Source organism: Chiroxiphia lanceolata, chromosome 5 (assembly GCF_009829145.1).
Source record: "Chiroxiphia lanceolata isolate bChiLan1 chromosome 5, bChiLan1.pri, whole genome shotgun sequence".
Taxonomy (NCBI): domain Eukaryota; kingdom Metazoa; phylum Chordata; class Aves; order Passeriformes; family Pipridae; genus Chiroxiphia; species Chiroxiphia lanceolata.
The window spans coordinates 13872002-13898615 of NC_045641.1; the positions used below are offsets into that span (position 1 = coordinate 13872002).

Genomic DNA, 26614 nt, shown 5'->3' on the forward strand with positions numbered 1-26614 from the left:
CTGTGACGATTATCAGACAGATTTTATTCTCTAACAACTCATATAATCTAAGGCACTTGATACTAAATTTGACAATTTCATTGATCTTCACTTCAGAGTGTTTGTGATTTGCTATGTGATAATTACAATATCTTTAACTACTGTAAGCCTCATTTTTCCACACTGGTAAACAAAACTGCAATATGATGTCCCAGCAGAGCTGCAAAAACTGGGTAATTCTCAGGTACAACTACTGTCATATTCACTGCCAAATGATTAACAGAGCAGTACAACAGTTATAAATGGCTAAATCTACACTGTTAATCATCAGTAAATATTTGGGATGTTCCCAATAAAGGGAGAAGGGATTGGTGGAAATGTTCAGTTATTTTGTTCCCTTCCAACTTTTACTGACTGCCAGAATGCCATCTGTTGCCAGAACGGAAGATATTGTTTATAGATTCAGTTAGTCTGCTGAAATGTGGATATGTAAGTTGCTGTCTGTAACAGCAGGATGAGAAACAGGTTTATAGTCAATAGTGTTAATACTCTGAAGTCCGTTCTGATTTTCTTTTAATTAGACTTTAAAAGCAAAATCCTCTCTTGTATAAAATTCAGAGGAAAAAGTCACTATTTAGTCAATAATGTTTGGTTCTAAGTAGTTAATGAGGAACTTACACACAGATGAGATAGAGGCTATTCTAGTTAACGTGAGTGTGTAATCTAAATATTCAGGTTTTCTATTTTCAGAATTATATACCATAATTGCGCCCATAACGCTCATCATGCGTAAAGAGGTGGTGCGTTCAGATTTATATAAAGAACAGATTTTGATCAAGTTTCCTCCAGTGCAAGGTAAATTCTACAGTCAGGCAAAAGCTGAAATCATACCAACTCGTGCATGTTTCAGAAAGCATAAGTTATTTCTTTACTAAAATTTGAGTTTATGCTTTGTCTCATGAGTGAATGGTTTGCACTAAATGATTTACTGCTTTTAGGCAGTTGTGTCGAGAAACGCTGCTTAAAATCATAGCCTTCTTATGCTAGATATTACATATAAAAGGGAAGGATCTTTACAAAATAAGTAGATAAACCTTAAGAAAAAGGAAGTCTCACTATCTCACATTTACAGACAGAGAACTGAAGCTGAAGAAACTAAGGCATGACAGAACCAGGAACTGAACCCAGATCTCAGGTCACCAATGTAAGTGACCTAATCACAAAGCATCTTTCCTGTAGATAACTAAAGACAAAACAGTTTTTTTATGGGATAAAATAGTGACCCAGTTCTGCTCTCATTTACATTTTTGCAACTCTGCTGCTACCATCACAGTCACGGGAGGATGGGCATGGCAGTCTCAAAGCCTGTATGTGTATATATATCACAGTACATGATGTAAGATGCCCCCAAAATAGTGATTTTTGCAGCCAGAACTTTCTTCTGCCATCTTATAAGGCATCAAACATTATCAAAATACAGAATGAACTCCAACGGCAGCTGCTGTTGAAGATAAATGACTATAAGCAGTAAGTTTTCATGAACATCAGTTAAGCCAATATTAAGAACTCTGCAAAAATTATCCTACTGTTTAAAAGCATCAGTTTTAAGGGTTGATACTGTAATGGAAGATGGACCTTAAAGATAGCAAACTGGGTCAATATCTCACTTGCTACATCCATCTTAGAAAAGCAGACATTGGATGGAACATTAGAAAAGTAATCCAGTCCTTTTCCCCCTTCCTATATATAGTTTTTTCTTCATTTAAAAATATCCCAGTTTCCTTCTTTAGAAATGTAGAGGCTTAAACTGTAAACTCAGGTAAGATGAGAATACGGATTTTTTTGATGATTGTGATATATACATAGAGATACACTGAACACCAGCATCTTTGGTAACCATTATTTTGGTACTTACCATGGTTTATCCCGTGACACTTTTGAAGGAAAGACTGTGTGCTGTTTGCTACTGGAGGTAAGTAGATTGTCTTTGGGCGTTTTGAATGGCTTTGAGTTGCTGCTGACAGGGTTATGGCCGCTGATACACGATTTCGGTTTCATCTGTACTAGGGATGTCCTGGAATTACAGGCTGGAGAAGCTGGAGAAGGGGAAGGTTTACACATTGAACCGTGTCTTCGTTCTGTAATGGAAAAGGAATGAATTTTACAACATTTCATAGGCTAAAAGAAAAAATGGAAGTTGCGAAAGAGGAAATTGTTCATCCCTGTGCTAGTTAAAATGATTTCATCACTCCAAAGAACACCAATTCATTACTATCCTGAATGCAATCAAGCCAAATGATAATTAAACAAAATCAACTCTGTGAAGTGCTCTGAAAAAAAGGTAAAAAAAATAGTAAAACAAAGGATAATAATCTACCAGAAAATTTCACCAAAAAATCTCAAATAATTTCTTAAGCAATAAGCAACCACTATCATCTGCATGAGGTGCACTTGGTGTCCCAACTGTTTCAAGTCAAGAAGAAAGAGAAGAATGTGTAACAGCAGTTCAGATGACTTGGTAAAATGATCTGTGACAGACATGAGATTGCTCCTATAATGGTTTATGAAGAATTCATGTGACTTGGTTATTGGGCACTTTGCTTTATGACTACCTTGTTTCAAATTTAATGGGAAACTATAAGAAAAATACCAGGAAGACTGAAAAGCAGCAAAAGGTCTACTGCTCCTGACCCTTCCAAAGGTTTGGAAGGGCCTTGGTTTGTACCTTGGAGGTTATCTCCAAGCACCATTCAAGACAAAAACTCAATTTTTTTCCATACAGAGAAAATGGTAAGTGCAAAAAACCAGGAAGTACATAGCTCAATTACAAACATGGCATCTGGAGGTCAGCACTGGTTGCCCTCACACCAGAGACCTCTCGAGCACTGCAAAAAGCAAGGCCTGGCTGATCCCACAGAACAAGCCTCAGGACAGACAGGCTTCAGTGAAATTGTTTGTGTTTGGTTGCTATTAGTATTTTTTAAATCTAAATGTCCTATCCCTGACATTGTTAGGTAAAAAGATTGTTTTATGGAGGTATTTGGCCATTCTTTACAGATCATGTGTTCCTCCTGGCTAGTGCTTGGCCAGCTGGCTGGATAAATGTGCTGCAAACAGTGGGCTTGTGCTGTGAAGTTAAGCACAATTACAAAATACTACAAAAGACAGGAGTTGATTTTTGCTGAGAGAGGTGCTATAAATCCTGAACAGTCCTGCCCCCCTACTTGTGGGAACCCTGTTTCCCCAGCCCCTGACCCTGCAGTGAGCCGGTTCCAGTGCTCCCCAGCCGGAGGCAGCAGCGGGCAGCAGGGACAGGCTGTGGGAAGAGGAATTTTCCAGTCAGCAGGGCAGTGCTCAGCAGCAGCTGACTTCAGCATGCAGGTGCCCTAACACCAAGAGCCTCCATGGCAGGGATCAGCCAGGTACCTCCCTACTGACACAGTAATCAAATGTACCTAGTGGAATGTAATCATAGACCAAGAACTTCAGACAAGCTGCAGTTTCTCCTTCAACATGCAGCAATTTTTCCTTGTCTAAAGCCTTCAGCACTTGTAAAATCCAAGTGGGTGCTACTCTTTGAGCTTGAACAGCATTGCCCAGACAGCCAAGAGCAGGTAAGGGAAGCAACAGTGATCTGCTGCTGCAAGGGAAGGTTTTGTATTTGCATCATCAACCCTGTGCTTGCTAGTTTGATATTTCAAGGATAACGAAGAAAAATTTTCCCACAGAGAATCAAAACATGACCATTTGCCTGGCATCCTCACAAGTAAAAACTTGCCAGTAGCAGAAGGATTCATCCATGATTAATTTGCAATAGGCAAATACCTCAAGAATAAAGAGAAACGCTTAAAAAAATATTCTAAACTGTTTCTCTTAGATCTCCAATGCCTAAATAGAGGCATTTTCTATTAAGATCAAGCACTTCCACATCTTCACATTCACAGCCTTAATTACCAATGATGAAATTCCCTCCAGATTCTCCTGCAACTGAAGAACAAAACAGTCTCAATTTTTTTTCAAATACAAAAGTATCACTCCTCACTCCTGGAAATGCTGTCATTTTCCAGTTTTCACCACATACCTCAGTGTGCCTTTAAAACTGCTTTGCAGGATGCAGTGAATTTATATTCCTTTCACCTCACATTTGTGGCAACAACCGTGTAAGCTACGCATATTAGTCCAAAATGCAGAGTTCCATTGATGGAGCATTAATTTTTTTAATAATAGTTATTATTTCAAGATTTACCAACCTTCTCAGTAACTGTTTAATCAATTTAATTAGCCTAATCAAAACTTGCAACTTTGCCATTAATTACTTCAGGACTGATGAAAAGTAACTGTTACATAACCAACAAAACTGAGCAGTATAAAAAGCAAAACTCTGGAAAAAACATTATTTCCATACACAAATTATATAAATGCAAGAATTATATAAATGCAAAATTTAATTACTTAAATTTTTACCACAGTTACTGGTTTTCTCAAGCTTGACTGCTTTCTAGTAAACTGTGTCCTCGATTCCACCCTTATGGATATATTTGGAAATGAAATATATTACTCTGTTATTAAAATTAATTTCCTGGAAAGACGAACATTCAAGATACTGATTCCCCAACTTTATGTTTTAAAGTCATCTAAGTATCACATGCTGTAGCAAGTTATTTTCTAACAATCTCTTTGTACTGGATTTTTAGTCAAACTAAATGTTTGGTGCTTTTCCCCAGACAACTTTCTTGAAGTATTGATTCCCAAGAGCAAACCAGAACAATAACCATGGATTTTTTTATTCTAACATAGAAAATGGTGGAAGAGGTACTGTTGTGATATGACAATATAATACAGGCATCCCATTATTTTAAATGGATGCTTACTTAAAAGATAGGGAAGGAAAAGATTACATGATTACTTATTTTAGCTGAGTCTGTTAGATTGGTGGTCATTCTTGTGATCAGAACCAAGAGCTACACTCGGCATTTTCTTTTACCTGCTCAAACTCCCCTCTTCCCCCAGAACATGGCTACAGAAAGTCTTCCATTGTTTAGACAGACTCTATGTGAGATTCCTCAGCATTACCCAGCTTCTCTTAAAATTTCCTAAAAGTGAAATGGAAACTGTGACCATTGTAAAATCATACAGGAGAAAGAATGTAATTAGCCAGTGTCTCACAACCATCGGTGTTCTCAGACACTGCTCAGACAGATAAAATCTGCACAGTTACTCACTAAAGACTATCACTTTAGTGTCAGCAAGAGAAGATGGCAGCAATACCTTGCAGGTATGCCACAGCAGAAAGCTGCAAGAGTAACTCCCTACAAAAGGGCCAAAAAATCCCCGTTTGACCTGGGCAAGCATTGGCCACAGGAGGCTGGACTTGCCAAAGGTGTCAATTCTCAGACAAATTTCGATGATGGGGGCATAAATTGTAACTAAATATCGATATATTCCTTCTCAAGGACTATCGGGTTGCCTCTCACTTCCTCCCTCCTTACTTTGTATGTGGTAGTGAATCAGACATCGGTGATATGTTTCAGAGAAGTAATGGTAACATGACAAAACAAGAAAGCCATCAGCTGTCAAAATCAACTGCTTGAAAGAGGGGGGTGGTGGCTCCTCTAGGAAACTGACTTCCCTGGTCACATCTGTTCTTTAAAATTTTGTACTAAATTGTCTGTTCCTATTTTACATATATACAAGGAATTACATGCAATATAGCAATCTGCTCTTATACAGACTATTTAATAAATTAGTATGTGAATAAAAGACATTTACACACCAAATAGTTGTTACAAAATTAAATATTCACATACTAACATATTCATGAGACAATCAGCTACCTGTGTTACAATTTCTATGCTCATTTGCAGTTCATATGTAGACAGATTAGATCTAGCAGGGCCCATGAACTTATACTCAGACAGCTGTGGACATGGCTGTCCCTGTTCACAGACAGCAGTGGCACAGTCAGTGGACATAAGTGAGCGTAAAGTAGAATGAAAGTTTTTGCTCCTAAAAATAAAAAATCCTGCAAGGCAACTAGTTATCAACACTCCTGAGATACTAATGTACATTCTCTACCCACTTTTCATTTTCTGCAGAAGCCTACAATGCTATCTACAAATGTGTATTCAAGTTTGAAAGAGAACTTTTCTGATTCATTTAAGTACTTCCAAATGGATGTTTACATTCCACATAAATAACAACACATATTCTGTTTTGTTTCTAAATACCAGTTGCTGTCAAATCCAAGAGCACAGGAGCACAATCAAAGTTACAATCCTCTTTACCACATTAATCCTTCTGCAACCTCTCAGCTGTCTCCATGCAGCCACTGCAGCAAGTGACAAGCAACATGTGACTTCTGCTGTCAAACAGTTAACATATTAATGACATTAATCTTGGAGGAAAGTTTAACACTCTTTCACTGAATTACCTGCACTTTCTAAAGAATCAATTTCAGATCAATATCTGTTATTTTGTCTATTTAGAGGCAAGAGTCTAAAAGCTGGGCGCTATATATCGTTCTAATGCGCATTGCAAACTCTGCATCAATAGCATTGCAAACGATCTTAAACTATTCCAGGAGATGCTCCATGTCCTATGGAAACATGGATATAGTCCAACTTTCTCAGCCAAATCTGAATTGTTTGTAGATGTGAAGTCCTTATGTTGTTAGAGACCTAACAGTCCTTGAATCTCCAGAGCTTCTCTCCTATGCCCTTGTACTCCATTTCTAATCCAATCCTCCTTCCCGCATCCTGCACAATGCAACCCCCCACCTTTTCCCAAACCTCTGCTGCAGCTGCCAAAGTCCTCTAGGCCTGCCTTTAAATCTGTAATTCCACTGGATCCTCTCTGACAGGTCACCAGGGAATACTGGCAGCTGTTTTGCAGGAAACACCACATCTCCTTCTAATCATAAGCAAAAAAAGCAAAGCAATAGAGGGGCAACATGAGCTCCAGAGACACAAACACAGTGTGTGGGAAAATGAGGCAAAACCACATTCTGAGTAGAAACTCCCTTCGAATTTTTGGCTTGAGTCTTTCACACAAGATCAAGCACTCAGCTCACGGCAAACCTTACAGACAACGACACTACAGAAAATATGTTGCCACAAATATATGCCAAACATAGCACTTTTCTACCCAAACAGATCTTTATGTGATCCTGAAAATGCAGTTATCTCTAATTTGGACTACAAACAAAAAACATTCCTTAGTACATCTCACCTACATCCATTCTTACCCAACATGCTACTCAAAAAGATCAAATCAAGTGAAGTTTTTGCTTGGAGTTAAGTTCTTCTCCATCAGTACAACACAGAAGATCACGAAGAAAAAAAGTCATGATACAATTTGAGCATAGAGAAAGATATGCCTTTGGTTTTTCAGTGGGTTTTTTTTTTGGGGGTAGTTGAAACAAAGCAAAAAATTCCCTCTTAACGTTGTCAGAAGACAGACACTAGAACTTTGTCAGCACCAGTCATTTTGAAACATTACTCTTGTTTAGCACAATCTGACTTCCTGCGTGCAAGAGGCCTAAAGCAAAAATCAATTTTAGGTTGGCCCATAAATAACTCAGAGACCCAGCGTTATGGATTATAACTTGGTATGGATTATAACTTTGGTAAAAACAAGCAAAATATAATTGCTAGAACTCAGAAAGGTAAGAGAAAGTTATCTGTAAAGTTATTAGTAAACATTTACAGAATAATAAGACTCCTTTTAAGCTTGTATTCATCATAATGCTTGAGTTCACAGCCCTTTTACTTAAAATAGCATAAAGTAACTGATCCGACTGCCCTTAACACAATATGAATACTGTTTGTTACTCCCCATTTATAATATTTAAGCAGACGGTAATGAAATTTAGTATCTCATTCGCAATGTAATTCTGTAGCAGTAACATATCACAGTCTTGTTGATAAAGATGTTACTTATGGTAACTCATACATGACCTATGCAAAATCTATTTACAGTATATCCTGAAGTGTTTTGTTGCACAGCCCTTCACTGTGCAAAGTTGAGCAATGTATACTTACAATTTCAGTAAACAGTAAATGAAACCTACCACCTTGTACTGATCCCAGTTCAGAGTCTGCAAATGTACTTGGCACTAATCCTAATAAAACTAAAACAGAAAAAAAACCCACACATGCCCGAAAAGCAACAGCCAGCAACCAGAAAACTGAACAACTAGACTCTTGCAGAAATGTGTCATCCTGCAGTAACTGGCAGCTGGTTCATAACAAGAATTCATAAACACCTTGTAAGCACTTTCATTTTGCAGCCACAGTCTGAAAAAAAACTAGCAAAACCCAGTACGTGAGGTTAAACAAAAATAAAATTGGATTTGATGTTAGCAAACTACAGCATAATGTTGCAAGATCGAAAGATAACTTTACCAGCTTTTTTGACAAAATACTATTCCAAGTCCAGCTGAAAAAGTTTGGAAATAATATCCGCAAACTGTTCCACCCTTCTTGCGCTGCGCACTGGAAAGGAAACAGCACAGTCGGTTTCATTTTGATACTTCTTGTAAACTGACAAAGGAAATAAACTGCCAGCTCCAACCCCCAGACTGATCCGCTGCATAAAACGCTGCTCAACAATCGCAAGCTTCATTCCAGGTCAAATGACATAATTGGGAAATTATCAAGTGCTAAAATAACCACCGTTCTGCTGGTGTTTATTTACAACAAACACAAGCTTCGCTTTCTGACAGAAACCCACGAAAACGATTCTCCATTTCACAAAGTCTACAAGTGAGTAGGATCAGCAAAATTATGCAAAACATCCTGCTAGAAGAAGAAATGTAAACTGAGCCACTTACAGAGAGGAGCAGGCTGCCAACTTAATCTGATTCTACGACGACTGTAAACATGTACTTTTGGAACGTGAAACGATTCACATTGCCACAGATGCCGTCAGAGAAACACAGCAACGTGATTAGGTATTCTGCACACGGGAAAAAATCAGGCAGATGACCTGCCGCAGCAAATACCAGATCAGCGCTCGCACACACCAACTGTTTTGACTACAGGCACTTGTTAAGCACCAAGTTTCGGTCCTACCAGTTGGACACCAGAATTGAACCCGTGCCAAGAACAACATGAGCTGAAAACGGCTGCAGGTTTTTTTTTCTTTTTTTTTTTTTTTTTAATGATTGTTGATACAACCCAAGTAACAGCAGAAATGAACCAAAGTGCAAAATTAAAAGCAGCAAAAACACAAGTGTATATTTAGAGGAAGACACTGCATTTTTACTTCCTTGATTCAGGGAAGAAGGAGGGTGTTTGTGTATAACACAGTTAGATGAACCTGCTGTTTTCCTGGAAAAAATTTTGTTTATGGGATAACTTGGCATTTGTTGAGGTAATCATAAGAGACAGGAGAAATAATCTCTAGAGTATCACTAAATTACACTTAAGTGGCCAAATATCTTAAAAATGGCCAAATTCCATAAAAAGCCACACACTCAGCATTTCCCGGAACACTTCCATTCCTCTTCAGTAAAGAGCATGAAAAGAAAAAAAAAAGAAGGGTCAAATGGAACTCCAGCACACAAAAGAATGCGTCAAATAGTGCAATTAACTACCCTAAATGTAAAATGAAGTTTCTGGTTACTTGTCTGCTTCTTTTACAAGGATTTTGAGATCTGAATATGAAGCTCCAAGGTATCATTGAAGCATCAGAGTGACAGGAAAACAATGGAAGTGTGAATACTCTGCCCTGGTGACAATGTCAGTCTTCACATCAGTCTTCATCTTCACGTGCACTGGGAGTCCTAGATTTAACTGTAGTGTCAAGGCCTGTTTCTGCAGCTATAAAAGGGGTATTAATGATTTAGGGTATTAACTTGATCAAAAAAAAGAGCTGAAGATTTAAGTAGGAATTCATCACTTCTGTAATGACACAATTCCACATGTGTAATCGGCATTTGCCACCTGACACATTGCTACTGCAGAAAAAACGACAATTTTCAACTCTAAGTCATACATATTTCTCAGCTCAGCAAGGCCAAAAATCCCCACGCAAAAAAAGAAATAACAGAGTATGCAAATCCTGGCTACACATTTTTTGAGTGACAGTCTACCATTGAAAAGCAAGGAAAGTTTATGTGCAGAAATTTCCCGTTCTGCTGGATAAGATGCTCTGGTAGTCCAACATGAAACTAGTGAGACATCCTGACGTCTGACAGTTTGAGCTAAATACCATCTCACACCTCATGTCCAGTGCTTACACCACAAGGACAGCCCTCACCACCCTTGTGCACCGGTATCTGATTACCTGATGACATGTAGTAACGACATTCCCACCATTTTTTGTGCTCAGAGGAGAGAAATGTATTATTAGCCCTAAACTCAGGACAGATACATCAGGTGAAATGCTAATATATTTCTAGCAATCAAGCCGGGGTACTTTCAAAGGTAAGCACTACTGACATATCAGATTTTTGTGGGTGATTTTATATGTGAAGAGAAATCTTTTATCTGGCTATTTACTGGATGAAAGAAAAAAGTATCTTTACATTTAAGAGTGAAATATAACAAGGGGAACAGTTTACTAAATGTACAAATTTACAAACAACTCACCTGCTCATTCCTTCGAACACCTGACTTAAATAATTTCACTCCATATTGTTGCAAATAGAGGAAAATTTAGTATTGCCATCCTCTCAGGCTTCATGCCGTGTAACAGACCTATTTCCTCAGGTAGATCTTTCACATTCAAGATCATCTGATGATACATATTTTTATTTATTTACTTATCAGGTAAAACATTTCACCGTATCTCTATTTCCATCTTCATCATATTTACAAAACAATAGCAAAAAAAGTAATTTATGTACATTATTGTTTTAAGAAGTAATTGGATGTTTCCCCTCATCTATCCTAAACCAGAAAAGTGACACTTCTTTAATGCTTTAATTAATCCAAACAGATATAATGGTATTTCTTTTTACAGATAAGAAAAGATAAGCCATTGAAGAGTGACATGTGACTGCTGAGGTGGTTTGGCAAAAAGCAATGCTGCACTATGACTCTGAAAAAACAGGGTATCTCTTTTAGGAGACTTATGTTCTTGATCTGGTTTTGTGCAAAACAGAACATCAGATTTTATTCAATATCAAGATGACATGTCAGTAGTTCATGTTATCATTCCTTAGAAAAAACTTACATAGAAACAGTAACTTCTGAAATTAGCCCAGAATAATAGCTTTGCAGGACTTGCATATAATCCATTGTTTAAACCTTCTGGCCTTTTCTGTTACTTGGGATCCAAAACCAGCATCTGGTTAATCAGCGTAATTCTTAACAAGCTGTTTTCTAAGCACAGAAATAGTGGAAATTTTTTTCTAAAAATACATAGGTTTGAACCCTAAATTGCTTCCTCTCTGTTACCTTGAGCTTCTTTGCCTCCCCGCACCCTCACCGCTTCATCCCGTATCCACAGTCCTTTGCCTCTCTCTCCAAAGGGACAGGATAAGCTCTGTTTGGTCTGCAGGTACATGTGTGCCAACTGTCAGTACAAGCTTCAAGAGTGCTCCTGCCACATGAAATACTGTTCTCTGGGGCACTTTAAGGTGTCTCTTCACAGTTGCAGATTTTCACAAGACTGCTGAAACTTCGTATTTTTGAGCCAAATTAGCAAAGAGTTAAAAAGTCTTAGACAAAACAGGTATAAACACATAAGGTTTACTGCTATTATTGTTGTTATTATTTATATAATTATTACAATAACTATAATCTTTTAGGAAATCCTAAGTTAAAGTTATCTTTAGGAAATCCTAAAGTTAAAATCTATATGATTTTTTTTACTTGCTTTTCTGTGTTTGCCACTCCTCATGGGTATTTCCAGGCACCAAATTAATTCTCTTGGAATATTCAGACATCTTTCAAAAATCCAGGTAACCAAACAGATCTGCCCAACTAAGGACACTGTTTTGTTTTAAAAAATGAATGAGCTTACATTTAAGTTTCAATTTGCTTTATCAAAACCTGCTACAAAAGCAGCATAACTGTCATTCAGAGTATTTCCTCATTCCACATGCTTTAGATAAATCAGCTCCCTCATCTTTCAGGCACACTAGCTTGCCAGAGGTAAGAAAATCTATTATTTAGAGTGCTGCATGAATATCCACAAGTGATATCCGTAACACACAGCCTCCAAAGCGAATGTGCAAAATAATTCCTGAAGAGGTCACTTATTTATGTTTTCCTCACTACATACAATAGCTCTTACAAACAAGAAACCAAACTCCTAACCTTCTACAGAACAAAACTCAACAGGCAACACTGAAAAACATACCAATACAGAAGTGGGTTTGCAAGGCATTTTTAATCTGTTCCTCTCCCTTAAAAGTCTCTTTAGTTGTGTATCACATACAACTTCAGAACTAAAAAGTTGGTTTCTACTTTAACTTGCATAATTTATGACTTCTAAGTGTGCAAACTAAAGAAACTTAGACCTAACTGCACATGAATGAAACAGATGCAAACCAATCTCTGAGAGTCCACGTGACAACTACTTCATATTCTGTCTCTGCATGCACCTCTTGACCATTCGTCACTGCAACAAACTTCATGCACTAGAAATCAATTCTTTTGAATAAACTATCTATCCATTCCTAATGTTTACAGCTTTCCCATCACTGCCCTGAGTGTTTTATGTCTCCAATTTTAAATGTCTGTTATACCTATATATATAAAAGATTTTTTTCAGATAGGCTTTTACTCAATTTTTTCAAGCTACTATATAACCAATAACAAATTGAGACTACCAAAATTTGTTGAAGTGTGGTCAGTTGTTTCAGATGCTGTGTGAAGAGAGGTGTTTTCCAAGGCCACACAGCCATTAAAGTGCAGGTCTGAATTTAAAGCATTCCAGCTTTATTCACCCACTGATGTTGCCTCTGTTACGGATTAATGTGGCGGGAATGACATGAGGGAAAGACAGGTGATTTCCAGTAAAACTACTGACCAAGGTGCATGACCTGTACAAAGTGGTTCAGCTGTAACAGCATAGCCTTCCCTCCTACCACTTCCAATGACCTGAACAACCTGTCATCCAGTGCAGGTGGTTCCAACCTTCTATGCATCATCTCAGAAGCACACACATACCATATTTTAGAAAAACTTTCAGGTAAAAAGAAATGTGTAGATGCTCACCAGCTGAAGACACAGGATATTTTTGCTGTGAGGCATTCTAATTACTTTCTATAATTACTTATATAAGCTTATTGAGGAAACAATATTTGCTCATTAAAACAAGGTATAACTCAACTGAGAATAGTTCTTGTGAGTTTTAACACAGACAGTAAGCAAACAAAGCGAGATCATGAAGATCAGACTTGATTGCAAGCAAGTCCATATGAAGGAATCAGTTTTAGTGGAAGACTTTTAAGTATGATATATGCAACAGGATGTCTCTGAGAAGAAGCATGCAACAAACATCTTTCCAAGGTAGCAAATGTTTGATGTGTATCAGTCATTTTTGGTTTAAACCAAATGAGCCAACTGGAGCATAGGTAGAACATTAGGATGATTATTTCCTACCAGGACTTAGCTGGCTTTTTATAGTGCTAGAACCTGTTTTCATCCATGCTTGGTGTAACATTTTACTTCAGGTGGGAAGAATGACTCGTACATCTGTTTGTCAAGAGATGAGAGTAGCCTTTGGTCAGCCAACAAATGATTACAGAGGAAGTAAGCTTGGAAGCTAACAGGAAGAAGAGAAAACAATTTTAAGACAAGGATTTCAAAGTGGGTTATTTATAGAGTCAACACTCAATTATCCATGGTCAGATTATCTGTACCAGAGATGCAGAAACAAATCAGCTCCAGCTGGGCTCATTAGCCTAGGTGCAGCTTGGTGCAAATGTTCCTATACTTCTAGGGACAGTATGGGTTCAGGAATTATGCAACATCTTTTTTTCAGTGTAAGACTGAAGTCCTTTTTTCAATCGAAAGTGAGCCACTTTGTTTCTGTATGGCATTTCCAAAGGCAAGAGTATTGGGGAAAATGGCAAAGACTTCAGGCGAGGCCACTGCCTGGCAGTGTTACCCCTGTGTTCTGGGTTCCAAGAAATGTTATTAACTCAGGCACAGTGTCAAACTCGAGCTGGTTGCACACATTCCTGCATCCTGCATCAGGGCTGCAGCCTCGCTGGGATGCTGGGAGCTGGGTGCAGACAAGCACAAGATGCTTGTGACAATGCAGGAGCCAGGCACTAGCCAGCAGGGCAAACAGCAATCACCTCAAACAGAGCTGGAATGGTGTCCATGTAGAGGGACTGAGCTGTGAAATCATTCAAGAGTACAATTTAAAGTTCAGCCATTTAAATCAGATATTCTAAATAAGGCCAAACTAAAAAACACAAGTGCTTTCCTAACTGTAAGAAAAACACAGCCACAGTAATATCAACCCAGCTTGAAGCTGTTTTCCTGGCCACAATGCCAAAAGTGTAATTGACAGTGAAATACAAAGGTAGATGGGGAAGGAAATGGAAAAAATCCAACATTATGTTTCCTACCTACCAATTGCTTCCTCTGAATCAGACTGTGTTCCTGCTCAAGGACTGGAACCTTTCTCCATCTGTTAGGAAACAGCAAACTCCAGAAGATACTTCATACTCTTTAGACCCTTCTGGAAGTTGCCCCTTTTCATCAAATTGATGCTGCTATAGTTGAAAGAAATTCTACTGTTTAGAGACAAGAGATACTTCTAAACTAGAGGAGTTCAAGATGCAGTTTATTTTTTTCAGCAGTGGAAGTCACTTGACCAAAGAGCCAGGGAAAGGACAACAAGCACGATACTGACATGAAAAATCTCAGCTATAATCAACTGACTCCAGCTTGATTACAGAGGAGGAACTAAACTCTGTATTTGGCAAATGGATCACAGAGCAAGTATTTTCTAAAGCTTTTTGCTGAGTCTGCCAATTGGTAGCTAGACAGTACAGCAGATTTAACCAGCAATGGCTAACAAGTGAACCAAAACTAACCATGCCTGAGTTATCACCCCTGATTTACCTACTGTATCTAAATATTGAGAGAAAAAGGTTTATTTACACTGAACAGCTCAAGTTAGTTTCAAATGATAGTTAGAAACAGAGGGTCACCAAGTGCAGGATGAGATAGAGGAAGAGGGTTACCTATCAGAACATTATTGTAACACTTGGGGAAATCTGCATGTGCTAAATCTACAACCTTATTACCCCTCCTCTCCTGCTGCCTAGTCCCAAATGTCTTCACTTTCCAGGTTGCTTAAGGTCTGGAAAAAAAATAATTCAAGAAAAAAAATAGTTCAAAAGCAAAATTCACTATGATAGATATTACTTATCAGAGAACTCTGACACTTTTAGTTTTTCTTATTTCTCCTTACATTTCAGATGCCTAAATGCCTACTGCCTAAACGGTGACAGCAGTGGAAGTTACAGGAAGTCTGCTGTCTGTTATTGCTGTTTTACCTAAGGACATGAAGTTTATTCTTAGTATTAGGGACTAACATATTTTGGAAGGTGTAACTTTCAACAAACAAAACCAGAGAACAGATCTGGTGCTGCACAGTATTTGCAAGTCTTGTGTAGGGTATTTATCTTGGAATACATAGTAATGAGGACAGCAGCACAAGAGCAAGAAGGGAAAGGACTCAATTACTGTAAACAACTGGGAGCAAAAGACTGTTAAACATTCAACAATTCACATCAACAGAAGGTTTAAAAGTCTTTACCTCTTGTTTACTGTAACAAGATTAGGTCAACACTCCCCTCCTCCAACTCAGCCCTAGTAAACTAGGAAAGACTGTAAATGGCAAACTAGTGCACTAACTCACTGTAAGGTCTGAGGAAAGACACCCAAAGAATGGGGACGACTGCTGCAGTAAATTTCAGCCTGTAACTACCAGGTTGCATATCTGTCAAGCACATAGATGTGAACTGCCCTTACAAAACTTTCTGCTCCATTACTGCTTTCCCACTCCAAGATATCAATTCTAGCCAGAAACCTGATTAGCAACAGACTATGAAACACTTTCAGAGTACTTCAGAGGTGGCACTTACAAAAGGACAGTGAACTTTTATGGCCCGAAGGCCCCAGAGCAAAGCGTGGCAGCTGGCATCAGGGATTGCATGTTACAGCTGCAGTCATACCACCAACCAAACAGAGATGCAATTTCTTTTTCTGCTCTTCTTCCCTTTCAAAACATTCCTGGCACACCTTTGGCTTCATCCTAGTATTAATCCATGAATTACAGTGTACAGATAGAGACTAGGCACATTATATAATATAACCTTGAGTCTTTCAGCAACTGCTTCCTAGAACAGGCTGATTTGCCCTGCAAGTACAGCGTGTATTGCTGTCCCCAGATGTAGCCTCACAGATTCAATATACTGAATTGGCTTGCTGAGTCCACTTTCACAGGCAATCTTGCTTCATCCTGTATCAGGGAGCTCTCTCTTGCTAGTAATTTTATGACAATTTACAAGTCATAAATGTTACATGCTACCCCCCTCCCTCCTAGTTAACTGTAGAACTATTAAATACTGTAGTTACATGGACTACTTTTGTATGACTTCTGTCTTCTTCATAATTACCTGTCAAAATCTGGCACATAGTGAGTTTTAAACAAATTAGTATATGCTGGTTTTGTATTTTAATTATATATAAAGCAACACTGGATAGAGACCTCAGGACATCTCTTACTTTACAGAAATCAGAGCTCACTTAGCAGCCACAATATTTCACAGACTTACACAGACATCACCTCTGTTCAATAACACTAGTTTTGGGTAAACAAGTAGGTTTCCTTTTTTCCTCTAAAAACTCTAAAACTAGTGTCACTTAGATTTATAACAATTAAAAAAAATATAATGGAGATACAGAACTTTAAGATTTTCTCCTTTTAAGTTCATTAGAACAAATAGAGGGAGGCTGTAATCCATGCACACACCAAGTAATTCAGCTGTAATTCAAACCACAGCATAGCAGAGGTAAAGCGGTAATGACGACATTAAACCTGATACTATTTAGCCCTCAAAGCTTGCAGGTAATCCCTCTCTTTCCAAGAACTCCACACTGAGAGAAATCAGATATATTTAAAGAATAATTCAGCATAATGAAAGTACTCACTTCCTTTTAAATTAAACTTACACATCTAGAACCATATCAAAGCTTCCAAAAAGCAAACACTCAGCAATTGCCTTGTTCTTTATTTAAAAAGCTCTATGGAATACATATAAAAGAGTCCATAAAAAAGTTGACAGTTGCCAATTCAAGAGTCAGCAGTTTCCCACTACAGTGGCACATTGTGTTTAAAACTACTTTGGTACCACTGTCATGTTATTAATCAAATTTTAAAGAACCCTATGAATTACGTATTTCTAAAATACTACTTACCTATTACCTATGTAATCAGATATAGTTTGCATTATTTTTTCTAAACACATTGTCACATGTAAAATAATAGCAGCAAAAACAAAACATAGAACATACAATACATACAATGCATAAGGGAGAAATCACAGTAACTTCTTTGCATATATGGGTCTTGCTAAGTTCCTATTTACCTGCCTCTATTTTTCTTTAACCTTTCAGATGCTGCTGCAAATGGAGCTCAGTGTCTGCTCTTAAGCTAAAAATCTTTGCAGCAACTTGTGCAGATTTTTGCAGATAAAAATAAAAATCACATACTATATTAGGTTCCAAGACTGTAAGCAACATGAGCTATCATATTTGCAAAACAGCATGCTGATACAGTTGGGGAAAAAAAAGTAAAAATAATCACAGTACAGATAACCAAGGGTCAAAGTTCTGGTTATGCCTTAAGTTTCAGTATTGGCACTTCCTGCTCTTAGTCTAAATACTCTTAATTATATCTATTTTGTCCTTCACTTCTAAAGTAATGAACTGCTGTTCTCTCCTCACCCTCATATATCTACACCTGACTTCGCTCACTCACATTACTATAAACTATTAGGCCAGTTTTAAAAAGTCCTCGGTCCACAAGAGGCATTGCCACAAATAGTCACGCAGGCCTAGGGCTGCGCTCAGGCTTCCTGCATGAGGCTCAGCCCAGGAGCACCCTCCCCGAGCGGGCGGGAGTTGGAAGGCATCCTTGCGCCCTGGAATGCCTTGGCTAGTTCGGGCACCGCCGGTGCTCCTGACAGCCCTTAGATACGCGTCACCTCCCTCCTCACTGTGCACGTATGTAATTCTGTGGATGCTTCTCTCCAGCGAAGGTTGTGTCCTACAGCCTCATGCGGCTCCTACAACAGGTTTCTCACGCCGCTCGACTCAGTGACAACAAAGGAAGGCAGGGTCTCTAGCGACCCGGACTCACATTCACCCCGCTGTGAAACCACCAGCAGCACCTTCCCCCGGTGTGCTGACAGCTTCGCCTGGGGGGGCTCCGGGCCCTCCTTCGGCGGGGCTGCCGGGCCGCAGGCGCCGTCAGCGGCTGGGAGGCTGCCGGGAGAAGGACCAGGAGGAGGAGAGCAAAGGCCCGGGAGGAGCAGAGGAGAGGAGCGGGCCCGGAGCTCCCCCTCCCGGGCCCGCCGCCGCCCGCTCCCGACATCCGTCTTGCTGCTCTCTATCGTCCCTTTTCAACGCGACGAGCAGGAAAATCCCTAACAGCGAAAAGCTCAGGATCGGCACAGTTAAGCGCAAAACTTTTAATTGTGAAGACCCTGTTTCATTTATCACTCAGTTTTTCTCCTGAAAAGTTGTCCAACTTCTGATTCAGTTTTGGAAGGCTTAGGGAAAAGCCAGTCCTTCGAGCAGCCAATGTGCCAGCAGTGCCATGGCTTCAGCCACCGCCAGCAATGTTATGTACTCCATCCACCTCTCTTGGCCTCTAGCACTTGCTGAACTCCACACAATAGTGTATAGTAACTGGTAATTAAAAATTAAGCTTTGAATTTTACAGAATGGAGTACAAGTGGACCCAGGATTAAGATCATGTTATAGTCAGCTGCTGGATAAACATGAAGTTCTTAATTACCTATTTTTCTTCTTACAAGTACTCCATAATCACAAGCATGCAAATATCAGAGCTATGGTGTCACTACCTGAAATAAAAAGCTATATCACTAAGCCGAGCTTTGCTGTAGCACAGCTCTGCGTGTTAAAGCATTCCTCCACCAAACCCTCAGCCAGCTGACTGCTGCTGGAAGTGGCAGGTTCCCCATTAACCAGAAATTCCTCCTTTGGCATAACTCTCAAGATTTGGAATGGCAGTATGTTTAATGTTTACCTGATGCCATTACAAGTAATTTGTTTCAACCAGACTTAAAAGGGCAGCCCCCTCAGCTCTTCCCACATACATGCAACTCCTCCGGCAGTCGAGTTGGTTTGTCCACTAAAACCAGCCAAACCCACCAATTTGTAGCAGGTCAGCATGGGACCCCAGTTTAAATGCAAATTTATTCTCACAGCTGTGTCCAACATGAAGCACACCGATAAATGCAAGCTCACATCGCAAGGTATTTTAAAATGTTTTAGGATTAAATTCCATATATTTGCACACATGAATGGAGCAGTGTTCCCCAGGAAATTAAGCTGGAAGAGGTTCTCTGGAGTGCTGCATTCCCTTGCTGTGCACCCTCTCCAACTAAGCGGGGATCCCAGTGGGGTGGGAGCCAAATTTCTTAATCACAGAATCCTCTTTCTGAGGCCTTGCAAGGAGACAGGAAGTGTGAAAACACAGAACCAGAACTCTCAAAGATTAGGTACAGTAAGTAAGTTCTTCAGAGGGTACTGCGGGTCCTGGCAGCGATTTCAATAGAGTAGAAGACATAACTGGATTCAAGACATCCTAACCCACTGGATCCAAAAATGGAGGCCAGAAATTTGGCCAACAGATCTTTGAAGGTGCATAAACAATTGGTTTGTGGCATTGTTTGCTTGCTTTGTTTTTAATTTAACTTGAACATGGGGCTTGAGGTCAAAAATAAAACAGATTATTTGTTTGAGGCATAAGGTGGCCTAAGCAAAATAGTCCTGAATGCTTCTGGGATTTCTGTATAGGAAATCATTCACTGCAGGTATACATGCCTCATGAAGAGGCAATCACTGAAGCCAAGGAATAATGAAACAAAATAAAATATGGAGGGATAAATAAGCAGAAGAGAAACAATAATGGGTATAGAAAAAATAGGCAAGTGATATCAACATGTAAATAAATAATAAGACAAATAGTTAGGTAAAAAGTTTAAAACTGGCTGGAAAAAAAATCCAGCAAAAATACATGCTCATGAAAAGCTCCAGCAAAGCTGAGAAATTGAAGGCTGAAAGAAACTACGAGTTGTGTTGCATACCTCCATCATTTTATGGCTAGGATGTTAGATGCTGCTAATACCTATTTGTAGGTCTCAGATTCATGCCCGTGGAGCAGCTGTCAAAGCGTGCTGTAACACATAATCCTGGGGATCCACGGGGCTGCAAGGCTGCTGCAAAGTGAGTGGTGATTGCTGCCTCACGTCAGCATGTGATAAAGGTCATGTCACAGGTCTTGAACGGCCAGTAAGACATTCTGTGGTTGTGAATGTTTAAAATATAACACAGGGTAATGATAAGGAAGGGTTAACTTCCACATAGAAGCAAAACAACTCACCAGAATTTGAGGGGGGGTGGGGAATATGCACGCCCAGTAACCATGCAAACAATCTAGCAGAAGTAAATTCAAAGTGATGCTTTCACTATCTGAAAGTAAAAATCCATCTTCTGAAAAACAAAGCAGACCTTAGCTTTTGTTTAAGATACAATCAGGATGTTGACCGTTTTCTGTATCTTAATATTGGGCATCTCAAGTGATCCATCATCAGATCACCTAAACCAAATGTTTCAGGAAGTGATAACCAATGCTTTCATTTTCAATCTAAAAAGGGAAATTCATCAGCAATATCAAGACACTTATTTAAATAGGAAAGGACTTCTACAGCTGGGCTGAAGACCACGGACATCTACCTTATAGACTAACTTAGACTAACTAAATGGTTTTCTTTATACAATGTCATGTAACAGACACAGTTTGTGCTATGACAAACAAGTTCTGCACTCAATCTTATTTAGAAAACATTGTACAGTAAGTAAATATTTTCTAACTGTAGAATCTTAATACAGAAGTTTTAGCACAGAACCCAAAATCTGCAAAAAGGCTGAGAACAAAACAAGCAAATAGTTAAAAGAAAAATTCATTGTAGGTAATATGGGGGTGGAAAGGATTTTTCTTTTTTTAAAGGACCACTCTCTTTGCTCATCTTGCAGTCTTTAACGAAGTGGCTATGAAATAAGGAGTAGCTAAGAGTGATTCCTTTGTAACATGATTTTTTCAGGCTGTAAATGTGTTTCTGGCTATAGTAGTACTACATAAAAAACATTAAGAAGACTGCCTACTTACCAAAGCCTAGATATAGACATTAACTTGCCTGATGTCAGCATGAAGTTAGGATTTCAGGCTGTTTTAAAGACTATCTTGAAAAGAAAACATCTAATCCATGTAGCTAGTTTTGAATTGACAAAGCTGGGTTTGTCCCTATTGAAGAAAAAAAAAAGTTGTATGCCAGTAGCACTTTATAGCAACTCTTTTATGCTGTGCATCAGAAGAATATTCCCATAGAATTTGGAACAGGAGGTCCCAAATTTAACTATGAAGTGCTTTCCTGACGGACACTGGCACTATCAGACAGCTTGCACATTTAAGCTACTTGAACCTGGGAACATTTCTTAGTACCCACCACGCGGAGAGCGCCTAGTCTGGAATGCGTTCTGGGATTAAAACTTTTAAAAAGCAGAATCAGGAGTCCAATCTGTTGGGAGTATACATGTTTCTTGCTAAAGCTGTGCAGGCCTAAAATAGTGCCAAAATTAATTTTGTTTCCTCATACTGCTAGTTAGGTCAACATGCAGGGTTTTTTTCCCACTTAGAAACAAGGCTACAGCTTCAGGAATTCAGCACCAGCAAAAACAACAGAGCAGACTTCAGGCAAAACACTTTAACCCAACAGAGAAACAAACCACGAGCATGTATTTGAGTGGCAGCTGTATGAAGTGCTTTGGGTGTTTTTTGGTTGTTTATTAATCTCACTCTGAGCCCCAAATCAGGTTTCTTATGTTTCAGTGCCACAGATATTTTGGCACCAAAGAAGAGAAGAGGGGTGTTAGAGAAATGCAAGTCATAGCGCTCGAGAAACACAAAGTTGTACTGATTTTGCCCGCAGAGATTATTTCAGAAGAATTTCTAAAACTCTAGCTGATCATTTCTGCAAACAGCTTTTGGAAACTACCAAGGGATATCTTACCTAAACCACATTTAACAGAAAAGAAGAGAAGGGACCCAGATTTCTATGAATACCAAACATCCTGACTCAACTTTTCCAACAGGTCAAGCATCTGATCCATTTTCAGAAACACACTGCACAAAGCTGTGTTTGTGGCCTATAAAACACTCCTGTTACTCTGAAAGCATTATAGACCTCCATATACAAATGAAACTTCTGTTGTACTGAGGAGAAGTACAAAGCCCTGACTAACAAGTGGTGCTTGACAGACACTCAGCTATGCTTACATTACCCTACAGATCAGACTGATGCCTCAGCAATCCCAAATTTTCACGGCAGCTCCTCCAGAAATGCCATGGGATTCTGGCTTCTTGTTTAAACTCTTAGAAATGAAAAGTGAGGAACACTGCTTTAGTTGAGGACTGCCTTAGTCCTGCACAATTCACTTATAAAGCCATCAATTAGACTATTATTTTTGGGAAATCCTAGAAGGACTGAGATACATCCATACCCTGAGATACTCCCTTTTTTTTCTGCTTGCCCCCTCCATGTATCTGAGATTTGTCCATATTTGAGGCAAGGAACAACTACTTGCACTTGATTTCAGTCAGTCCTTGCATGAGGTTTGCTCCATCCTTCTCATACAGTAATTTACGACAAACACCGTTCTCTCCCTTTTCATTCTTCATTCAGGCCAAAAAGTTGTTTCCCATTTATATGTCAATAAGCATACAAATCACATTTTAAAACCAGCTTTTAACAGCACAAGAAAAGACAACCTACCATCTACTTTCTTAGGAAAACATCATCTTTTCAGAAAGTGTTTATTTAATGTCTAGCACAGGATAGCTGTTCCTCGGTCAGGCTTCCTAGAGATCAGTTTCTCTTATTAAAAACAAACTATCATAACAAAAAAATTAAGAATGAAATTGTTTCCATTTTGAGTTGAACACAGCTTTCTTGCTGTATATCTTTTAACCTAAACTATGTAGGCAAGTTGAAGTACCAAGAAATGATCACACTGTCTTTCCAAAATAGCTAGAGTTAATATTGTACAGCAATGCAAAACCCAGTCCTTGTTCTCAATTGCTTATAAATTATGATTTCAAACACTTGGGCACCTCACCAGTGCAATGGAGCTCAGCAGTATCACTACAAGTGCAGCTTTGTGCTTATGTGCTTCTAGGATAACCAATGAAACTAACACAACGTGGAATGAACTTTCCTCCTCCAACATTTAAACCTGCAATTCTTCAAGCGAGCTCATGGACACAAATCCCTCAGTACTTCTCTCATACAATTTTTTCCACTGCTCAATGGTTCTGAAAGTTTTTGGGTATTCTTAAATAATATTTACATGTTAAATGATAATATTAGCTCATAAAGAGCTAATGAATTTACAAGCAAAATATGCAAAAATAGTATTTCTTATAGAAGCAACGCTGCTCTACATTGAAGTGGTTTCCGAAATCTATTACTTTTTTCCTCATAAACATATTGCTTCCTTATGGTGTTACATGGAAAGGCCTCAAATGTATCCTTTACTACTTACAGCAAACAAGAACAAATCTGTTGCCTGATGTGTGCAATGCTGCATATATCTTCACAAGCACGCCAATGTTAAATATATTTCTTAGTTGTGAAATTATTTCACAATCCCAAGTACTAGTTGGTATCTCTTACTGACTTAATTCAACTGATAATAAAGGGTTTATTTCAATTAGTCTCACATTAGAATCAGTAATTTAGATTTAAATTAAATTCACATAATTTTCACGTCCTGTGGGTATGCATGTTTTGACAGTGCTGCAAAAATGTGCTGCAAGTTGCATAGAAGTTGATTGAAACCGTCAAACCAGTATTTAATTGCTTGCTGATATGTACCTCAAAAATAGTCCAGAGTGGATTTAACTGAACATACAAAAGTACATGCAGAAAACACATTTTAAAGTCATCTGCATACACTGAAGAAATACAGGTTTTATTACATTTTTAATTCCTGAATCACACCCCACAGCTTTTGTCCATCATTTGCTCTGCAACTGTATGGATTACCTCAGACTTCAAGAACTTTTTTTCCCATATAATGGATAATATAAAATACTACTTTTAAAATTAAAAAATATTAAAAACAAAGTTTTAAACATAAGGATTTCCTTACTCCTCTTGTTCTGATCCCCAACCTTTGAATAATCATAACATCTGTGCAGTCTCATTAAATACATTTGCTCAGATAATGCACAATAAAAGCAATCCATAAATAAAATTCATAAAGTTTTTGCAGAAACTTGTATTCAATCTGTTATCCTCTCCCTCCTGAATTCAGTGCCACAGAAGGCAATATTTTGGATATGCAGTCCAGCAGTCCTCACTACATTTTTCCCCACTTAAATCTCATTTTCTGTAAGTTAAAATTTTTACTTTAATCCTCGTCAGTCAGAATATGTGAAGTTTTAGAGCTGTCTTCTAGACTTTCTATGTCTTTTGGTAATATTAACAGCTTACTCAACACATTAGAACTTACTCCTCACCACATCGCTCTTTAGGGCTGTGAATTCCTGTTAGAGAGGAGCCCTTTTGGGGAAAAAAAAAAACAAAAACATGCTGCCACCAATTCTTAGATCACAGAATCATAGAATGGTTTGGGTTGGAAGGGACTTTCAAGACCATTGCATTCCAACCCCAAGTGCCCGGGCAGGGACACCTTCTACTAGACCAGGTTGTTCAAAGACCCATCCAGCCTGGCCTTGAACACTTCCAGGGATGGGGCATCCACAGCTTCTCTGAGCAACCTGTTCCAGTGCCTTACTACCCTCACAGTAAAGAATTTCTTCCTTATATCTAATCTAGACCTGCTCTCTTTCAGTTTGAAGCCATTCTGCCTTGTCCTATCACTTGTAAAAAGTCCCTCTCCAGCTTTGCTGTAGCCCCCCTTGGTACTGGAAGGTGCTCTAAGGTCTCGCCAGAGTCTTCTCTGCTCCAGGCTGAACAACCTCAGCTCTCTTAGCCTGTCTTCACAGCAGAGGTGCTCCAGCTCTCTGATCATTATTTTTTGCCCTTCTCTGGACGTGCCCCAACAAGTCCATGTCCTTCTTACACTGGGGGCCCCAGAGCTGGACGCAGTGCTCCAGGTGGGGTCTCATGAGAGCTGAGTAGAGGGGAAGAATCACCTTCCTCGACCTGCTGGCCACACTGCTTTTGATGCAGCCCAGGATACAGTTGGCAATATATCAATGTATTTATGTCAGTAGTCTGTAGCTACCAACTACAAAAAAACCCTCAAATCTGAACAGGCACAGCACAGAAAAAGACCACCTTAAGATAAATTCAAGTTGTAAGTCTTTCATCTTCAAGGTCAGGTGTCCTTTTCAAAAGATACACTTTTAAGATTGTAGTTTAGAGAAGACAGGCAGACCTGAATTAATAATTAATTGCTGCTGCTGTTCCCTATGTAAGGGCTACTCTGAACCATGCACTCTCTCTGCTTTCACCTTGCACTATCTCTGGCATTCACCGGCTGCCCTGATGAGTGAGCTTAGCTTGCTAAACCAGCAGAAAAGTAACCAAAGAAAGGGGGAAAAGGCGCTAAACCACAAATAAATCAAAGTGAATAGCTTTCTCCTATTATTCGGTAACAAGTTGAATACTGTCACTACAGGGTGAGACAAGCAGTAGGCAAGGAAGAGGGTCCCAGGACTGGGTAGGAAGGGTAAGGTGCCCCCTGCAGCAGAGTGCCTTCAGATCCATTCAGGTGCCCATTAGAGTGACACCCTGACACTGTGACACTCAAGAGAGCTGTGTAAAGGGCACTGATACCACCAACAAAGAAAACATCACAGCGAGATGATAACATTTTAAAGCTACTCAAGGTTTTGCTGCTGTTGAAACAGGTTCTTACTTATTTTACATGGACCATGGTTCTCACTTGGTGTTCAGTCCTCTCTGGAAAAGAGCAGCACCACTGCACCTTGTGATCCAGGGGTGCTCTCACAGCTGAGTCTCCAACTTGTATAGTCTTCTTCCAATATCTCCCGATTGAGGCTCAAGAGTTTATTCCCATGAAACATCATTGACCACTGTCCTATTTCAAACAATATTATTTTGGGAAACAATGGCAAGTGTGACAGTCTGGCATCAATCACCAGATACTTGTACCATGCTGGCTGGTCTTAGTTAACCCACCTGCCTTCAGGTATGGCAGTAGAGAGGATATGACAAATAGAGTAAGAACGAGTAACTAACTCTAATATTTTGAGAAATGTGATCACGACTCTGTAAAGAACTGGATAAAGAATGAGAGAAACTCTTCATTCACTATCTTTGTGTATCACCAAGAAAAAATGTACTTCATTTTCAAGA

General features: G+C 39.1%; 1 protein-coding gene across 6 annotated transcripts in view; it reads right to left on the reverse strand.

The window, feature by feature from the left end:
- ATXN7L1 (ataxin 7 like 1) overlaps nt 1-26614 on the reverse strand; it is a 117048-nt gene that overhangs the window by 30574 nt on the left and 59860 nt on the right. For 3 of the 6 annotated variants that reach the window (XM_032688291.1, XM_032688289.1, XM_032688290.1), the window contains exon 4: nt 1895-2117. In XM_032688291.1, coding sequence (XP_032544182.1) covers nt 1895-2117 — 223 coding nt within the window. Of the gene's footprint in view, nt 1-1894; nt 2118-8381; nt 8632-8809; nt 9073-18340; nt 18359-26614 lie in introns of those variants that run through there. The other 3 variants (XM_032688295.1, XM_032688294.1, XM_032688292.1) reach the window with 3 other exon arrangements.